At 43.1% G+C, this 16,664-nt stretch overlaps 2 protein-coding genes across 6 annotated transcripts in view; one reads left to right on the top strand and one right to left on the bottom strand.

Annotated features, from left to right (window-relative positions):
- GALNTL6 (polypeptide N-acetylgalactosaminyltransferase like 6) overlaps positions 1-16,664 on the bottom strand; it is a 958,556-nt gene that overhangs the window by 62,459 nt on the left and 879,433 nt on the right. For all 5 annotated transcript variants that reach the window (XM_042842096.2, XM_065596587.1, XM_042842097.2 and 2 more), the window contains one exon: positions 8,726-8,833. In XM_042842096.2, the coding sequence (XP_042698030.1) occupies positions 8,726-8,833 (108 nt within the window). The remainder of the gene's footprint in view (positions 1-8,725; positions 8,834-16,664) is intronic.
- The window catches only part of LOC101938927 (uncharacterized), a 220,700-nt gene that overhangs the window by 138,935 nt on the left and 65,101 nt on the right, over positions 1-16,664 (top strand). The gene's annotated exons all lie outside the window — the stretch shown is intronic.

Raw genomic sequence — 16,664 nt, 5'->3', positions numbered from 1 at the left:
AATCCATTGCTATCTACATACTGCACAGACCACAGTGAGAGATTATGCCATACATTATCAAAGAAACTGAGGAACCACCTGATCAGCATCCTATACAGCAAACAGAAAAACATCAAGAAAGAGCTCTCCAACCTGGAGACTTTCATAAATAACCAACCCTCCACACAAATGGACTTTACTAAAATAAGACAAGAGATCTACATTACACACTTCACCTCTCTACAAAGGAAAAAGGACCGTAAGCTGTCTAAAATCCTTCCTGCCACATGGGGCCACAACAGGGGTACCCCTAACTCACCCAGCAATATCGTCAATTTATCCAGCTACACACTCAACCCAGCAGAAGAGTCTGTCCTATCTCGGGGACTCTCCTTTTGCCCCAGCACCCCCACGAACATGATACAGTTCTGTGGTGATCTGGAAGCCTACTTTCGCCGCCTCCGACTCAAAGAATACTTTCATGATAACACTGAACAGCGCACTGATACACAGATACCCTCCCACCAACAACACAGGAAGAAGAACTCCACATGGACTCCTCCTGAGGGTCGAAATGACAGTCTGGACCTATACATAGAATGCTTCCGCCGACGTGCACAGGCAGAAATTGTGGAAAAACAACATCGCTTGCCTCATAACCTAAGTCGTGCAGAACGCAATGCCATCCACAGCCTCAGAAACCACCCTGACATTATCATCAAAGAGGCTGATAAAGGAGGTGCTGTTGTCATCATGAACAGGTCTGACTACCAGAAGGAGGCTGCCAGACAACTCTCCAATACCAAATTCTACAGGCCGCTTTCCTCAGATCCCACTGAGGAATACACCAAGAAACTGCACCATCTACTCAGGACACTCCCTACACTAACACAGGAACAAATCAACATACCCTTAGAGCCCCGACCGGGGTTATTCTATCTACTACCTAAGATCCACAAACCTGGAAATCCTGGACGCCCCATCATCTCGGGCATTGGCACTCTCACTGAAGGACTGTCTGGATATGTGGACTCCCTACTCAGACCCTACGCCACCAGCACTCCCAGCTATCTCCGTGACACCACAGATTTCCTGAGAAAACTACAATGCATTGGTGACCTCCCAGAAAACACCATCCTAGCCACCATGGATGTAGAGGCTCTCTACACAAACATCCCACATACAGATGGAATACAAGCCGTCAGGAACAGTATCCCTGATGATGACACAGCACAACTTATTGCTGAGCTCTGTGACTTTATCCTCACGCACAATTATTTCAAATTTGGTGACAATATATACCTCCAGACCAGTGGCACCGCTATGGGCACCCGCATGGCCCCACAATATGCCAACATTTTTATGGCTGACCTGGAACAACGCTTCCTCAGCTCTCGTCCACTCATACCCCTTCTCTACCTACGCTATATTGATGACATCTTCATCATCTGGACCCATGGGAAGGAGACCCTGGAAGAATTCCACCATGCTTTCAACAACTTCCACCCCACCATCAACCTCAGCCTGGACCAATCTACACGGGAGGTCCACTTCCTGGACACCACCGTACAAATAAGCGATGGCCACATTAACACCACCCTATACCGAAAACCCACCGACCGCTACGCCTACCTTCATGCCTCCAGCTTCCACCCTGGTCACACCACACGATCCATCGTCTACAGCCAAGCACTGAGGTACAATCGCATCTGCTCCAACCCCTCAGACAGAGACCAACACCTACAAGATCTTCACCAAGCATTCTCAAAACTACGATACCCACACAAGGAAATAAAGAAACAAATCAACAGAGCCAGACGTGTACCCAGAAGCCTCCTGCTACAAGACAGGCCCAGAAGAGAAACCAACAGAACTCCACTGGCCATCACCTACAGTCCTCAGCTTAAACCTCTCCAACGCATCATCAGTGATCTACAACCCATCCTGGACAATGATCCCTCACTTTCACAGACCTTGGGAGGCAGGCCAGTCCTCGCCCACAGACAACCTGCCAACCTCAAGCATATTCTCACCAGCAACCACGCACCGCACCATAACAACTCTAACTCAGGAACCAACCCATGCAACAAACCTCGATGCCAACTCTGCCCACATATCTACACCAGCAACACCATCACTGGACCTAACCAGATCAGCTACAACATCACCGGCTCATTCACCTGCACGTCCACCAATGTTATATATGCCATCATATGCCAGCAATGCCCCTCTGCTATGTACATTGGCCAAACTGGACAGTCACTACGCAAGAGGATAAATGGACACAAGTCAGATATCAGGAATGGCAATATACAAAAACCTGTAGGAGAACACTTCAACCTCCCTGGCCACACAATAGCAGATGTAAAGGTAGCCATCTTACAGCAAAAAAACTTCAGGACCAGACTCCAAAGAGAAACTGCTGAGCTCCAGTTCATTTGCAAATTTGACACCATCAGATCAGGATTAAACAAAGACTGTGAATGGCTATCCAACTACAGAAACAGTTTCTCCTCCCTTGGTGTTCACACCTCAACTGCTAGCAGAGCACCTCACCCTCCCTGATTGAACTAACCTCGTTATCTCCACACTGATATATACCTGCCTCTGGAGATTTCCATTACTTGCATCTGAAGAAGTGAGGTTCTTACCCACGAAAGCTTATGCTCCCAGTACTTCTGTTAGTCTCAAAGGTGCCACAGGACCCTCTGTTGCTTCTGATAAGTCTGTTCTTTATTATAGTTTCAACCAGTTTGTCTGGTACTAAAGTTAGGTTTTACTGACCTGTAATTGCCAGGACTCCTTCTGGAACTTTTTTTAAAAATAGGCGTTACATTAGCTACCCTTCAATCATCTGATATAGAGGCTGATTTTTAAGAGATGGGTTACATACCACAGTTAGTAGTTCTGCAGTTTCATAGCTGATTTCTTTCACAACTCTTGGGTGAACACCATCTGGTCCTGGTGAGTTATTACTGTTTAATTTATCAATTTGTTCCAAAATCTCCTCTACTAACTCCTCAATCTGGGACAGTTCCTGAGATCTGGCACCTAAAAATATATCTAAATTGGTCAGATATCAAGTACTAGCGTGAGATTGTGTGCTGCACCTTGCAGAGGTGAGGTGCACACAGGTATTGTCCCAGAGGAGGAGAGATGACAAAGATGACTTTAAACCACCATTGTGCCCTCAGGATTCTGGGCAGGATTCTTAGATAGACGAGGGAGTTGCGCCAAGTTATGAATAAAGCTGGTTGAAAATTTTTCAATATTTTTTTTTATGAAAATGCCATATTTGTTGAAATCAAAATATTTAGAAAAACATATCAATTTTAACAAACACCCTTAAGGGAAAATATTTTAAAAATTCATTTTGGAAAATATTTGTTTTGGGATGATTCTGCAATTTTATTTCAAATGTTTTGTTAATTTCGATATTATTTTTACATTATTTTGTAACATATCAGTAATAGTAGTACTGCATAGAAAAACACTACTACTACTACTACTGATATGTCTTAACTATAGATTCATAGATTCCAATGCCAGAAGGGACCATCTAGTTTGATCGCCTGTATAACACTGGCCAAACAACTTCCCCCTTCCCTCAAAAACATTTCCTAGAGAATGTCATTTAAAAAGCACAACAAATCTTGATTTAAAAATGGTCAATGATGGCGAATACACACAATCCTTGGTAAATTGTTCCAATGGTTAATTACACTCACTGACAAAAACTTATGCCTTATTGCCAGTATGCATTTGTCTAGCTTCAACTTTGAGACACTGGATTGCATTATATCTTTCTCTGCTAGACAGAAGAACCCATTATCACATATTTGTTCTCCACGTAGGTATTTGAAACCTCTAATCAAGTCACCCCTTAATGTTTTCTTTATTAAGCTAAATAGATTGAGATCTTTGAGTCTATCAACATAAGGCATGATTTCTAATCCTTGAATCATTCTTGGGGCTCTTCTCTGAACTCTCGCCAATTTATCAACATCTTTCTTGAATTGTGGACACCAGAATTGCCACAGTATTCCACCAGCCAATTATGGAGGTAAAATAACCTCTCTACTCCTACTCGAGAGTCCCCTGCATATGCATCCCAGGATCACATTAGCAGTTTTGATCAAACGATCACATTGGAAGCTCCCGTTCAGCTGATTACCTGCCGTGACCCCCAAGGCTTTTTCACAGCCACTGCTTCCCAGGATAGAGTTCCCCATTCTTAAGTATGGCCTACATTCTTTGCTCCTAGATGTATACATTTACATTTAGCTGTATTAACACACATGTTGTTTGCTTTTGTCCAATTTACCAAATGATCCCGATCACTTTCAATCAGTGTCACGTCCTCTTCATTATTTACCCACTTCCCTAATTTTTTTTTGTCATCTACTAACTTTATCAAGGATGATTTTTTTGTTGTCTTCCAGGTCATTGATAAAAATGCCCAAAAGTGTAGGGCCAAGAATCATTCTCTATGGACCCCAAGGAAAACACACCTGCTTGATTATGATTCATTATTTACAATTATATTTTGAGACTTATCAGCCAGTTTTTAACCTATACAATGTGTGTCATGTTAATTTTATTTTGTTCTAGTTTTTAATCAAAATATCATGTGGTACCAAGTCAAATGCCTTATAGAATTCTAAGTCTATTATATCAACACTATTACCTTTATCAATCAAACTTGTAATCAAATCAAAAAATGATTTCAAGTTAGTTTGACAGGATCTGTTGATTTGCATTAATTACATTACCTTCCTTTAATTCTTTATTAATCAAGTCCTGTATCAGCCTCTCCATTATCTTGCTTCGGATCAGTGTCAGACTGGCTGGCCTATAATTACCAGATCATTCCATTTACCCTTTTTAAAACTAAGCAAAACATTAGCTTTCTTCCAGTTTTCTGGAACTTCCTCAGTGCTCCAAGACTTATTGAGAAATCAACATTAACGGTCCAGTGAGCTCCTCAGACATCTCTTTTAAAACTCTTGGAGAACAACTGATATTTTATTTTTAAAATCATTAGTGGCAACTGCTACTTAATACTGATTGAAACCTCTTATCTTATTTTCTAGAACAGAGTGTCCTTTTTGTTTTTTTTAATGAACGGTTTGACAATTTGACATTTTCCAAAACCAATTTTTTTTTGGAAATTTGGTTTCATGGGAAATTTAAAAAATTGTTTTCATTTTGATTTGGAAATGAAACAACTTTTGAAACATTGAAGCTTCCCATGAAATGGAAATTCTGAGTTTTGAGCAGCTTTATTTATGGCAGTGCTGCCTATACACCTGCCCAGAAGTCATGTAATAACATGCAACATGGTTCTGACAAGCCCCCCTTTCCCCTCAAGCTCCAGTCTGCATGTCCTCCATGCTGATGCTTGAGAGATGCTTTTGTTGGGAAGCCTATGGCTGTCCTATGCAATACTTGCACTGGGAGGCTTTCACAGCCTAGTGGGTCAAGGCTTTTCACTACAGCATAGTGGATCAGGGCTATGCCTGTGTGTACTGTGCCTCCAGCATCTGCCATCCAGGGAAAAACCCATCTAGGCAGTAAGTCAATGAGTTCCCCTAGGTTGCCAGTCAGCACCCTAGTTACATCTACTTCTGTGGGAGGGAGATGTGACAAACTGATAATTTCCTACAATACCCTGAATGAACTTTATTGAATAAGTTAAACCTTATTGAATTAGTTTTAACATATTTGGAGTTTGTTGCATTGAAAACATTTTTGTATTTCCATGGAAAAGGTAAATAGGAGAGCTGGGGGAAGGGGGGGGTGGACGATGACTAGACCAATTCACTCAGGTTATAACATCTCCAGAGAAGCCACTGGTGCACACATACTAGTTCAGACTGGACTCTCCAGAGACTGACAGAGAAAGAAAGGTTTTTTTGATAAATAGTCTTGCTTTAAATTGGGCCAGGGCTTCTTTCTGACCTAGCAAATGGACAGGACCTCTGGTCCACGGAGGGCCCAAGTCCTTAGGGTAGGGTTGGAAAGACTGGGCCTGCTAGAATCCATGGGGTTAATTCTACTAAGTTTATTAGAAACTGTGCAGGGTTTTTTTTATTGTTTTTAATATGTTTTCTCTGTTATGCTTTTTACCTTAAGAATAAAGTAGGCTTGCATAGCAAGTGCTGCGAGGTAACTTATAACTATTGACAATCACTCTGTTATCACTCTCGGAAGAGAAAGGAAGCAGATGTCCTTGGGCAACCTATCAGTGAATGCAGAGAACTGTGCACCCTGGGAATACCCCAGTTAAAAGGTTAAGGGGCACAGGTCTCCATCCAGAAAGGCAATGGCTTGGGAGTGGGGAGCTGGGAGTGGGTGACCTTGCTCAACCACTGTGGGGAAAATACAGATGCAATTGCCATGAACTGTGAGAACGATCTCACATGATCTTGAACTGGAGAGCAGTTTTAAATGAAGTGTCTGAAGGAAAAACAAAACACACACAAAAACACCTGCAGCATCCAGATCATCTAGGTGTGTGCCCACTTAGTTAATAACTTCATATGATGCAGTTGATTCAGAATCATAGGGAGACTAGCTCAGTAAGGTGGGGCTTCCTTGTTCATTAAAGGACTATATATGACCTTGATAACCTCTTTAGTTTTGGACTGCCTCCCCAAACCTTTGTTTATCTTTTGGACTTGGATCAGTCAATGGGGATAAACTTATGCCCATGCTGAAGTGCTTTGCTGGATCAGGGGCCGAATGCTCTTCCTTGATTGACAGATTATCTAATTATTTAGATTGATATGAATGCTAAAAAGGGAGTAGGCCTATCCATATGTTCTAGGTGTCCTTGACTCAACTTAACATTACATCCTAAGAGCCGCAGTACTTTTTAGGATAACCTACTACAAGTAAGCCTGGAAGCTTAATGACTCAAATTCCCCTTCAAACAAATGCCTACTGAGAAGTTCCCCTAAATATCAAGCAATGTATTAGGCAAACAGAAAGGATGGGATGTTCCCCATTAGGGCACCAGCTCTTTCCCCACAACACGCTTATCAGTTCTGAATGATGCCAGACAACCATCCTGTGCATGGGCAGGGACTCCATTCTGCATGATATGGAGAACTTTAATGTAATATTTCATAGCTACCTTATTACAAACAGAAAGGCAGAGGAAAGCACTATTTTGCCTAATGAATCTAGATTAGCCACCATGGCTGCAGAGGTTTTGCAGAAGCTAATTAACTGTTGAAATGAGCCATATGATAATATCTCAGATAGAAAGGATGGCATTCCACCGCTACAATTAACGTAGAGTAGAGAGCATTCTAGCCATCCAAATATTCTATTCTGTTTTAGTGCAATAGGGAGGAAGGAAAGTCATGTTCAAATCTCCTTTTTTAAGGTGTTTGTCTAACTTATCTTTGGATTCCAATAGCAAGAGACAATGTGAAAAGGACTTCTGGAAAGTCACCTTCCTGGAAAAACTGAGAGAATGGACAAGACGGAATTATTCTTAGTGGAGGCATAGATTTAACAGCATTTCCTACAGTACGTTCAAAGCATTTACTCTAGATTACAGTGGCTCTGGCTTATTTGTACACTACTTTACCAACTCACTCATGTTCCTTATTGCATCATATATTACAGCTTCCACTTGCTGTGCTTACTGCCAGCACGCGTGCTCTTCCAGGGCAGCGCTTTCTCTCGCACTTTAACTAGCTGAAAGGCAACTTGACTGTATGCAGTTAGCAAATAGGGTAGAATTCATTTTCTTGTCTCTCTTATTAGGCTTATGGTCTGCTAGGCTGTGGAATCATTATAGTGAGTGTAGTCCTGCAGCACAGAAGTCAAGAGCTTCTCCTCCTCAAAGCAAGAGACATATTTTTGATTCATACATATTTTCACTATTAAGAAAAAATATGATTCATAAGATGTTTCCTATGGTGATGGGCAAACACCAATATTTATGCCATTTTATGTTCTAAAAAGGGAAATAAAAATGAACCATCTAGCAAGATTTAAAATGGAAAAGATTAAGATTAAGGATTAATAAATACTAATATTTTGCCTGGAAGTCACAGCCCTTAGTTTCCTATTTTTGACATTCCTTGAACAAGCGCCTCATTTCTCTCAAGAAACTTATAGTTTTCATAGGTCCATTTCCTCTAGAGAAGGAAAACCTCATGGATATAGAGATGTTTAATCTCTTTGAAAGAGTATTGTGATCTCATGGTTCCCTTCTCTCTCATGGTAAGAAGGTGGTCATATTCCTTAAAGAGGTTACAACCAGTCACTTAAATCACTGCTGATCAATTCTTTTGTTCCAAAGAATATTCCTTTCGCAAGATGTAGGCTGCTGGATTAATTTGCTGACTGATCAAAATCCTGCCAAAAAAACAACCATTCAAATTCCCAGTGACTTGTCAGATTTTGCTTATAAAACCATGACTGACAATCACAGTGAGTGTGTAAAAGGCAATCCTGTGCATTAGGTAATTCATATATTCTTTTGAATGAATGAGAAAGTAATATTCCTCTGTTCTGGAGCCTCTAACTTTGTTTTTTTACTGAGCACTGTTTTGTTCTTGGAAGCCTTGCCTTTAGAAGGTCGCTGTTACAAAAGTAATAGCACATTATATATTCAGTCAGAGAAATTGAGAATGTGTTTGTTTTATTCTAAATAAAGAAATCGACCCACAAGGAGTAAAGGGACTGACAACTTAAAGACGGAAAATTTCAATTAGCAGCTACTCACTCGTGCCAGGCTGGTTCCAGATGGAACTTTATAAGGGACATACTTTCTGTAAATGTGTCCAACTCTAGAACATGGAACATCAAACATGCCACCTCCACACATCCAAACCTGAGAAGGAAACAAACAGTGACAACTGAATGCCAGCAGAGAAGATAAAATCCTAAATCATTCTGCACTGATCCCTCTTCGTGACAGTCCTATTTCATTCTGAATGGCTAGGAATGAAAGATGAGGGAAAATCCATGTTTTGATATGTCGGGTCTCGCTACAAAGAGATCACATTAAAAAAGAACAGCACAAACGATAAAGAATAGTAACTTCTGCGTCTACCAACAATGCTTTTTACAACATAAACAAGATTTCTTTATCCAAGAATTTCCAAATTCTTAATATTCTTAATTAAATTTACTAATTACATTCTTAATTCCAATAGGGCCAATTTTCAAAAGTGGTCTCATATTGGCCATATACGGTTAAACGTACAAATTAGGTGATAATTTAGAAGTTAAACTCAGGACCCTTGGCCTACAATCTATAGGATATAATCAGTACAAGGCTTGGTTCTTTACTAGGATGTACTTTTCTAAAGAAAAAATTAAACAGAAATATCAAAATAGATTATCTACCCAAATTCATATATATCCAGAAAGTGGCATGAGTCACTTATTTGTCATCTTTAGTGCAAGCTTCTTATATTGAAAGAAAGTGCGTCAACTGGAATATTCATTTTCAATGTTTAAGGGCCTGATTTACAAAAGTGCTGAGCAACCACAAGTCCAGTCGAAATTAGCGGAAGCGTAAGTGCACAGCATCTCTGAAAATCAGACCACAGATGCATGTGCTACAGGATGATGAGCGATGAGCAATTTCACTCTTCACAAGGGCTTCAATGTTGCTTGTTTTTAACAGATGTTTCTGTCAGAGAGGAAGACTGTGAATCATGCAATAGTCACAGTGGAAACCAGCCCAGCAACTCTGATAAGATGTGACCTTATGTACTTCGGTGACATGAGAACTGGTGTACTTCAGTTTGTCAGCTAAACAGACCGCTAAGATAGTAGGTTGGCAAAATGGATCAACACACTTGTAGGATAAACATACTGATTTTAAAGAGTGTATTTTGACTTTCTACTAATAAGTCAGTGGGAGCATCAAAGACAACAGTAAATAGGATAGCAGAACATATACATAGATTTTAAAACTAATCACACACTAAGAGTTCAAAATGCATCTGTAGACCTTGTGCTGGGACTACCACAATCATGCAGTAGTCTGTTGAATATGTCAAGTAGGAAAATCACTTTGCTTTTCACAACCCTGGGAAAACAACTTTCTTAGCTCTCTGAGTCTGCAAATTGTTCTGTAAGCAGAACACCCACTATTCTGCACTAGTTCTGTACAGAGCACTTGCAGTCTCAGCTTTTTCAGCTTCCAAACTGTGAGATCATCAGCAAGCAAACCACCCCCATGTGCAGAAAGAGAAAGAGGAAACCATTAGCAAGAAGAAAAACAGAGTCTTTCAGACAGAGAACAGCAGCCACAGAGTAATACTGATTTATTCAGTTCTTGGAGGCTTGAAGAGCAAAAGATTTGTGAGTAAGATTCTTTTGTTATCTAGGTTAGTTAGAAAAAACTGTTTCTGTATAGTCCAAAATTTCCATTAACCCCCCCCCCCCCCCCCCGCGCACACACACACACATTTTCATGGTAGATTATTTTAGGGAAATAGTCAAACTTTTGGAAAAGTTCTAGAGTAGAAGAACTTGACCTTTTAAGAGTTCTCCTATTCCCTAAAAACTACTCTGCAGCATCTGCATTCTGTAATCAACTAGGAAAATGTATAAAGACACCTAGCTTCACTGAGAAGTCAAGCATGGTCACTCTCACAGTATGGTCTGTATTGACACTGTGTGGAAGCTGCAATAGTATACTTCATAAACATCTGGAGGGATCTCGCTCTGCAGACAATGAAGAACTCAGTAAGAATGCGTGAAAGACAAGACATAATATAATTAATATCAGAGTAAAAATAAAGACATGAAGCAACATCTCCCAGAATCTTGTCAGAGCTTCCATGTTGCAAGGTTCAGTCTCTCCATATGCATATCCACATGCAAAGGGCCCAGTCTCTGCCATCAGTGTGTTCTGTACACATGAGGCAGAGGGCAAAATGTGCTTGTGGTCTAGGGAAAAGTAGAACACAATACATAGACAACAGCAGTGAAATGCTGGCCCTACCAATGTTCATGGGAATTTTGTCATTGATTTTAGTAGAGTCAGGAATTTACCCCAGAGCTGTTATGTTTTCACTGAAAAAACAGTGTGGGATGTGTGGAAACCAGATAGTTAACAACAGGAATATGTAGTGTACACCATCAGAAAAGGTAGCATAGTTAAGACACCCGTTGTTATACCCTTTGGCTACTCTATACATTTCTCCCAGAGAGCAGATGGCAAAAGTGCTCAGAGGAAGTCTAAGTAAAACGTCCCCAGCCCTACAGTGCACACAACAGCATGCATTCAAATTCATACAAGACCAAAAGGTACAACAAATTAGTGCTGGCAGACTAATGAGACAAATAGAGAACCCAGCAATAGTGCATGCTGATCGTCTCAACATCATGATCACCTTAAGTTAGGACAGTAACAGGAAAAGTGAAGGTCTATGTAGACATGTAGAGCCAAGGTATAGGATAATGGTGATTTTGCTGGGTAGGGTGAACTCTGCAATGGGGAACACAGATTGTGTACAGCAACTGAATAAGGGAATAGTTACCACCACAGTGCTGTCCCTGTATGGTGTTCAGGGGCACCATCTTCTCTACCAGCTTCCAGCTAGCATGTGCCTGATAAATGTGAAGCCCCACCCACTGAAAATAATTACTTTTAGAACAGAGAAGGAGAATTCCCTATCTAGTCTCACGTCCTATCCTGTAGCCTCCCGGTTGCTATGAAGATGAGGGTTCTCTTTTACTCAGCTGCAGCTCTAGCTCTCTCTCTGCTATTCCTCTCTCTCTCTGCTATTCAACTCCTTTCTCAACTTTCTGGCTACTGAAATGGAAATATTTCCACTACTCTACAACTCCCCTGTTTGTCATGTCTGAATCCATCTCACCAAGCCTTTTTCATCTTCCAGATCTTCTCTACTGCCTGCTGGCTGTTGTGTCTGTTTTTTTCCAGCTACAGCAGAAAATAAAAAAGTGACGTGATTCTTGTCAGCTTCATGACTGCTCACAAAAGTCTGAAAAAACAATAGTTAAAACTGACAGGTTTTCACTCTGAAACGGCTCGCCAGTTCACCTTGCTTGCACTGTTCTCCTCCTACAAGCCCTTTCTTAAAACATCTTCATCAAGGCCCTTAAACCCTTGCCTACGCATTCTCAACTCTCCTAACTTACTGAAAAGCAGTGCACAAACACACAAAAATCCATAAAGAAATAATGAAACTAACAAGATGTGGTTAACTTCACCACTCCTTCATGTTCCATTATTCTCCTTCCTGACAATCCTTTGGTAGGGTTACCATATTTCAGCAAGCAAAAAAGAGGACGGGAGGAGCCCCGCCCCTGTCCTGCCCTAGCCCCGCCCCTGCCCCACCCACTTCCCGCCCCCCTCAAAACCTCCAACCCTCCCCCTCACTCCTTGTCCCCTGACTGCCCCCTCCTGGGACCCCTGCCCCTAACTGCCCCCCCAAGACTTCACCCCCTACCTAAGACTCCCTGCCTCTTGTCCCCTGACTGCCCCCTCCTGAGACCCTCCCCCCATCCTAACTGGCCACCTAGAACCCTACCCCCTACCTGTACCCTCCTAACTGGCCACCTAGAACCCTACCCCCTACCTGTACCCTGACTGCCCCAACCCTTATCCACACCCCCACCCCCAGACAGACCCCTGGGACTCCCATGCCCCATCCAACCACTCCCCACCCCCTGACAGCCTCCCCCAGAACTCCCGACCCCCCCTGCTCCTTGTCCTCTGACTACCCCTCCTGGGACCCCTGCTCCTAACTGCCCTCCAGAACCCCACCCCCTACCTAAGCCTCCCTGTTCCTTATCCCCTAACTGCCCCTTCCTAAGACCCCCCAGGACCCTACCCCCTACCCGTACCCTGACTGCCCAAAACCTTATCCACACACCTCCCAGAAAGCCCCCCCGAATGCCTGACCCCCCCCCGTCTCTTGACTGCCCCCTCCAGAACCTCCCTGCCCCTTCTCCGACCCCCTGGCTCCCTTGTCGTTGGCCTTCGGTTCGCCTAAGGTCTCTCTGGGAGCTTGCTGAGTCTGAGCCGTTCTCCCGGCATGCTGGGCAGCAGCGGGGGAGGAGCTCCAGACTGCCGGAGGCGAATGCAGGGAGGGAGGGAGTGAGTGAGTGAGCTATGCTGCAGGGGGAGGAGGGGGAAGTGGAGGAGGGACTCTCTCTAGCTGTCGGAGCCCCATGTAAATGGCACCATCCGGCTGCCCTGTTAGCCGCACGTGCTCTGCATGGGGGCGGGGGGGAACGGAAGTCCGGACATTAACAAATTCCCCCCGGACGCTATTTTTAGTTCAAAAATCCGGACATGTCCGGGGGAATCCGGACGAATGGTAACCCTACCTTTGGTTGTATGTCATCTTGTCAAACTGTAAGCTCTTTGGAGTAGGGACTGTAGCTGACTGCAAATAACCTAGCATACCGAAGGCACTATACAAGTAAGTTTAATATTATTATTACTGTAATAGAGTAGCTGGCCCATTAGATGAAACTGGGCTCAGCTCTCCTGTTTCAGTCCAGATGATCCCAGCTTGGCCAATTCAAAGTTTGGGGCAGCACCTGGGGGGTCTATAAAAGGTCAGTCAGGAGTCAAACCAGAACTGAATCAGATGGGAGAAGAGAGTGGCCAGAGACAGAAGGTGGCTCCTGGGAGATGGCTGAAGGTAGGAGAGGAGCAAGAGGAGTTTGCCAGCTGGTGTCTCTGATCCAGGGTTGGAGAGGGCTGAAGTTAGGGGGAGCAGCAGAGGGAGGTTCCTGCTGGGTCTAAGATGGAGACAAGGGCCAGAGAGGACTGGAGGAAGGGGGAGCAGAGGAGGGGCTTACCCACTGACATCTCCTTGCTGGAGAGCTGGACCCAGAGAAACAGCGAGAGGGCCAGGGGAAGTGAGGGATGCTCCCCTGGTAAGGATGCTCCCAGCAGAGAGGCTGCAGGACTTCCCGCTGGGAAAGGCAGGCTTGTGCCCTAGAAGGAAGGGTTGGAGTGGTCGTCCTGGCAAAGGGATGGAAGAGGACAGATAGGAGCCTAATTTGTGATGGAAGACACTGGGGTACGGTGAGATCAAGGACCATGTGCATGGGGTGAGGAAATCACTCATTTACAATTACTGTTAATTTTTATTGTGACAATGTTTCTAGGGCATGGGAAGACAATAAAAGGATTAAGTCTGGCCCTTGGAAAAGATGACAGCCTAACAGATAAACTCAGTGGAAGGTCAGCTTCCTTTCACAGAGCATGTACATAATGTGAGGAAGCAGAAACCTATCTAGGTGCTTTATTACTGTAACATATGTAATGAGTGTTGAAGTACACATATATTGCATCTTCTTGATGCTGTAGGAGATCAATAAAAAAGAAAATAAAAGAAAAAGAATTAGGAAAAGGCTATCAGATACACTGAGGCAATAACAATTGGGAGGAAATAACACTTCATGTTAGGCTTGTATTTGATAGATATAAAACTTAATTTGAAAGTGCTGTGCTGCACCTGAGGTGCATTTTGTAGCATAATTGGAATGAATCTCAGGCTGGCGTGCAGGACATTTAGCAGCTGTTCCTGTTTATCTTTTAGCTTCAGAATGGCTAAAGGAATTTTTATATTTTCTTGGGAAGATCAGTGCTGGGAACCTTGTCTTTAGAATGTGCATTTTTATGTCACCTGTGCTAAATGCTGTGAGAAACTGGAGAAACAACTTGAAATCTTCTGTTAAATATTGCAGACCTCTAGTGCACCATAAAAGGAATTCTGATGGCATGGAGCTCCCAAATGCTGTCACAATGTTGATGTCTCTGTTTGCCTAACTAGCAAACAATAAAATTCTCAAGATCTCTAATGTCTCTTATAATAGCAATGAATGTGATCCGTAGCTAAGATAACACCCTCCCCCCCATAACAAAAAAAGTCAATTTAATTTAGAAAGCTCAGAACAGGAGTATTTTATGATGCAGTGGTTCCCAAACTTTTTACTAAGTTGACTCACTAACAGCATTGTCTCTTTTTGGCAACCTGCCATTATATATATGCACCCTCCACTCTGGCACTGCAACCCTAATCCAGGTTGATGCAGAGGGAAGCCCCTGGTGGGGAGAGGCAGGGAGGGGAGTGTTCCAGCCAGGCCAAATCTGGTGCTGTGGTACTGTGACCCCATGCACCAGGTTGCAAGGCCTGGAATGGGAGCTAGGCCCAGTCCTGCAGGACAGGAGCTGCCACTGAGGGCTGAACGTGGAATGGGCTCACTTTCAACCCTCCCCTGCACCCTGGTAGAAGTGTGTTTGCCTAGGGCCCAGTGATGGGTTACTCTGGACCTGGATGTGGCAACCCATCTCGAACCTTCCTACCATCCATGGGTGAGTTGGCTCCTACCATTTGGGAAACACTGCACTAAATTATAGTTTATCAGCTCCTTCCTATAGAACATCACAGAACACTTCATAGAGAGAGTCAAAGAGAAAGGCATAAAGGCAAGCTTGAAAAGAAAGGATACAGTGGTCTAGTGGTTAAGGCACTGGTCTGGGCCTTAGTTATATGAGTTCATTTCCTGGCTCTGCCATAGCCTTCGAGAGACTTGGGCAAGTCCCTTAACTTCCTTGTGTCTCACCTCCCACTCTTTATCTTGTCTATGTAGATTGTAAGCAATTCAGTACAGGGACTATCCGCTATGTGTAAGTACAGTGCCTAGCACAATGGGGCCAGAGTTTTGGTTGGAGTCTCTAGGTGCTACTGTAGTACAAATACATATAAAGGAAGGGACTCAAGGGCTTGGAGATGTGAACTGGAAAATGCAAGAGAACGAGTTTGATAGATGTGGTAGCACAAATAAAAGAGCAATCCTTCTAACAGCAGAGTGTCGTGGAGAAGGGACAAGGAGGAGCCCAAGACTGGAAGAGCACAGAAGGACGGGCAGTTAATGGATGTCAATTAAGGGTATGGTGGAGTGACCCCAGAGCGACTTTTGAACATTCAGGAGTGACCAGAATTCTTCCATGCAGCGTATTTTCTATTGCTTTGTGCAGTCCTAATTTTTTTTGCAAGAATCATGTTACTTTATGAAAATGGAACAAAGAAAACATGAGAGAAATCTAATAATATAAATTTAATAACAACAAGGTAGTACATCGTGGGCCTAAAGGTACATGATTTGCAGTTGATGGTGTGGAAAAGGGAAGCAAAATGGTTACTGTGTACGTTCCTGTCTGCATCATGGGTTCTGTTGGAAAGGAGAGGGCCTAGGCATAGCTCACTCCTGAAGAAGCAGCGCTGTGCCTACTGTGTGAGGTGGCTCTCTTTCCTGAGCTAACCTGCATCAACAAGATGCAGTGTTAACAACTCTTGTGATCTGACCATGAATCTCATTAAGCTTAATATTTTTCTTAAAAGCCCAGTTCCTGGAGTCCTCCGATTTTGAGAGAATCTGAGCTTTCATGTTAATAAAAGGAAGTTTCTACCCCTATTAGGTGGCGAGAAGCTGGAAAACATGACCCCTTAAAGGCTCAAAACAAGGAAACCAAATAAAGAGACCCCAATTTTATTATTTTTAAGCCAATATCATGAATTTTTGGAGCCTGACTCATTATTTTTGAAAGCTCAGGGTTTGGAAATACTGCAGAAGGCTCCAGTAAACACCACATGGCTGGACACTGCTCTGTGCCTCGCCACCTGCAAAGGGCCCTGTCATAACTATAAAGGGAAGGG

The sequence above is a fragment of the Chrysemys picta genome, chromosome 5 (assembly GCF_011386835.1).
Source record: "Chrysemys picta bellii isolate R12L10 chromosome 5, ASM1138683v2, whole genome shotgun sequence".
Lineage (NCBI taxonomy): Eukaryota > Metazoa > Chordata > Testudines > Emydidae > Chrysemys > Chrysemys picta.
Note: the sequence above shows the minus strand (reverse complement) of the source record. Positions and strands in the feature narration are given on the sequence as shown.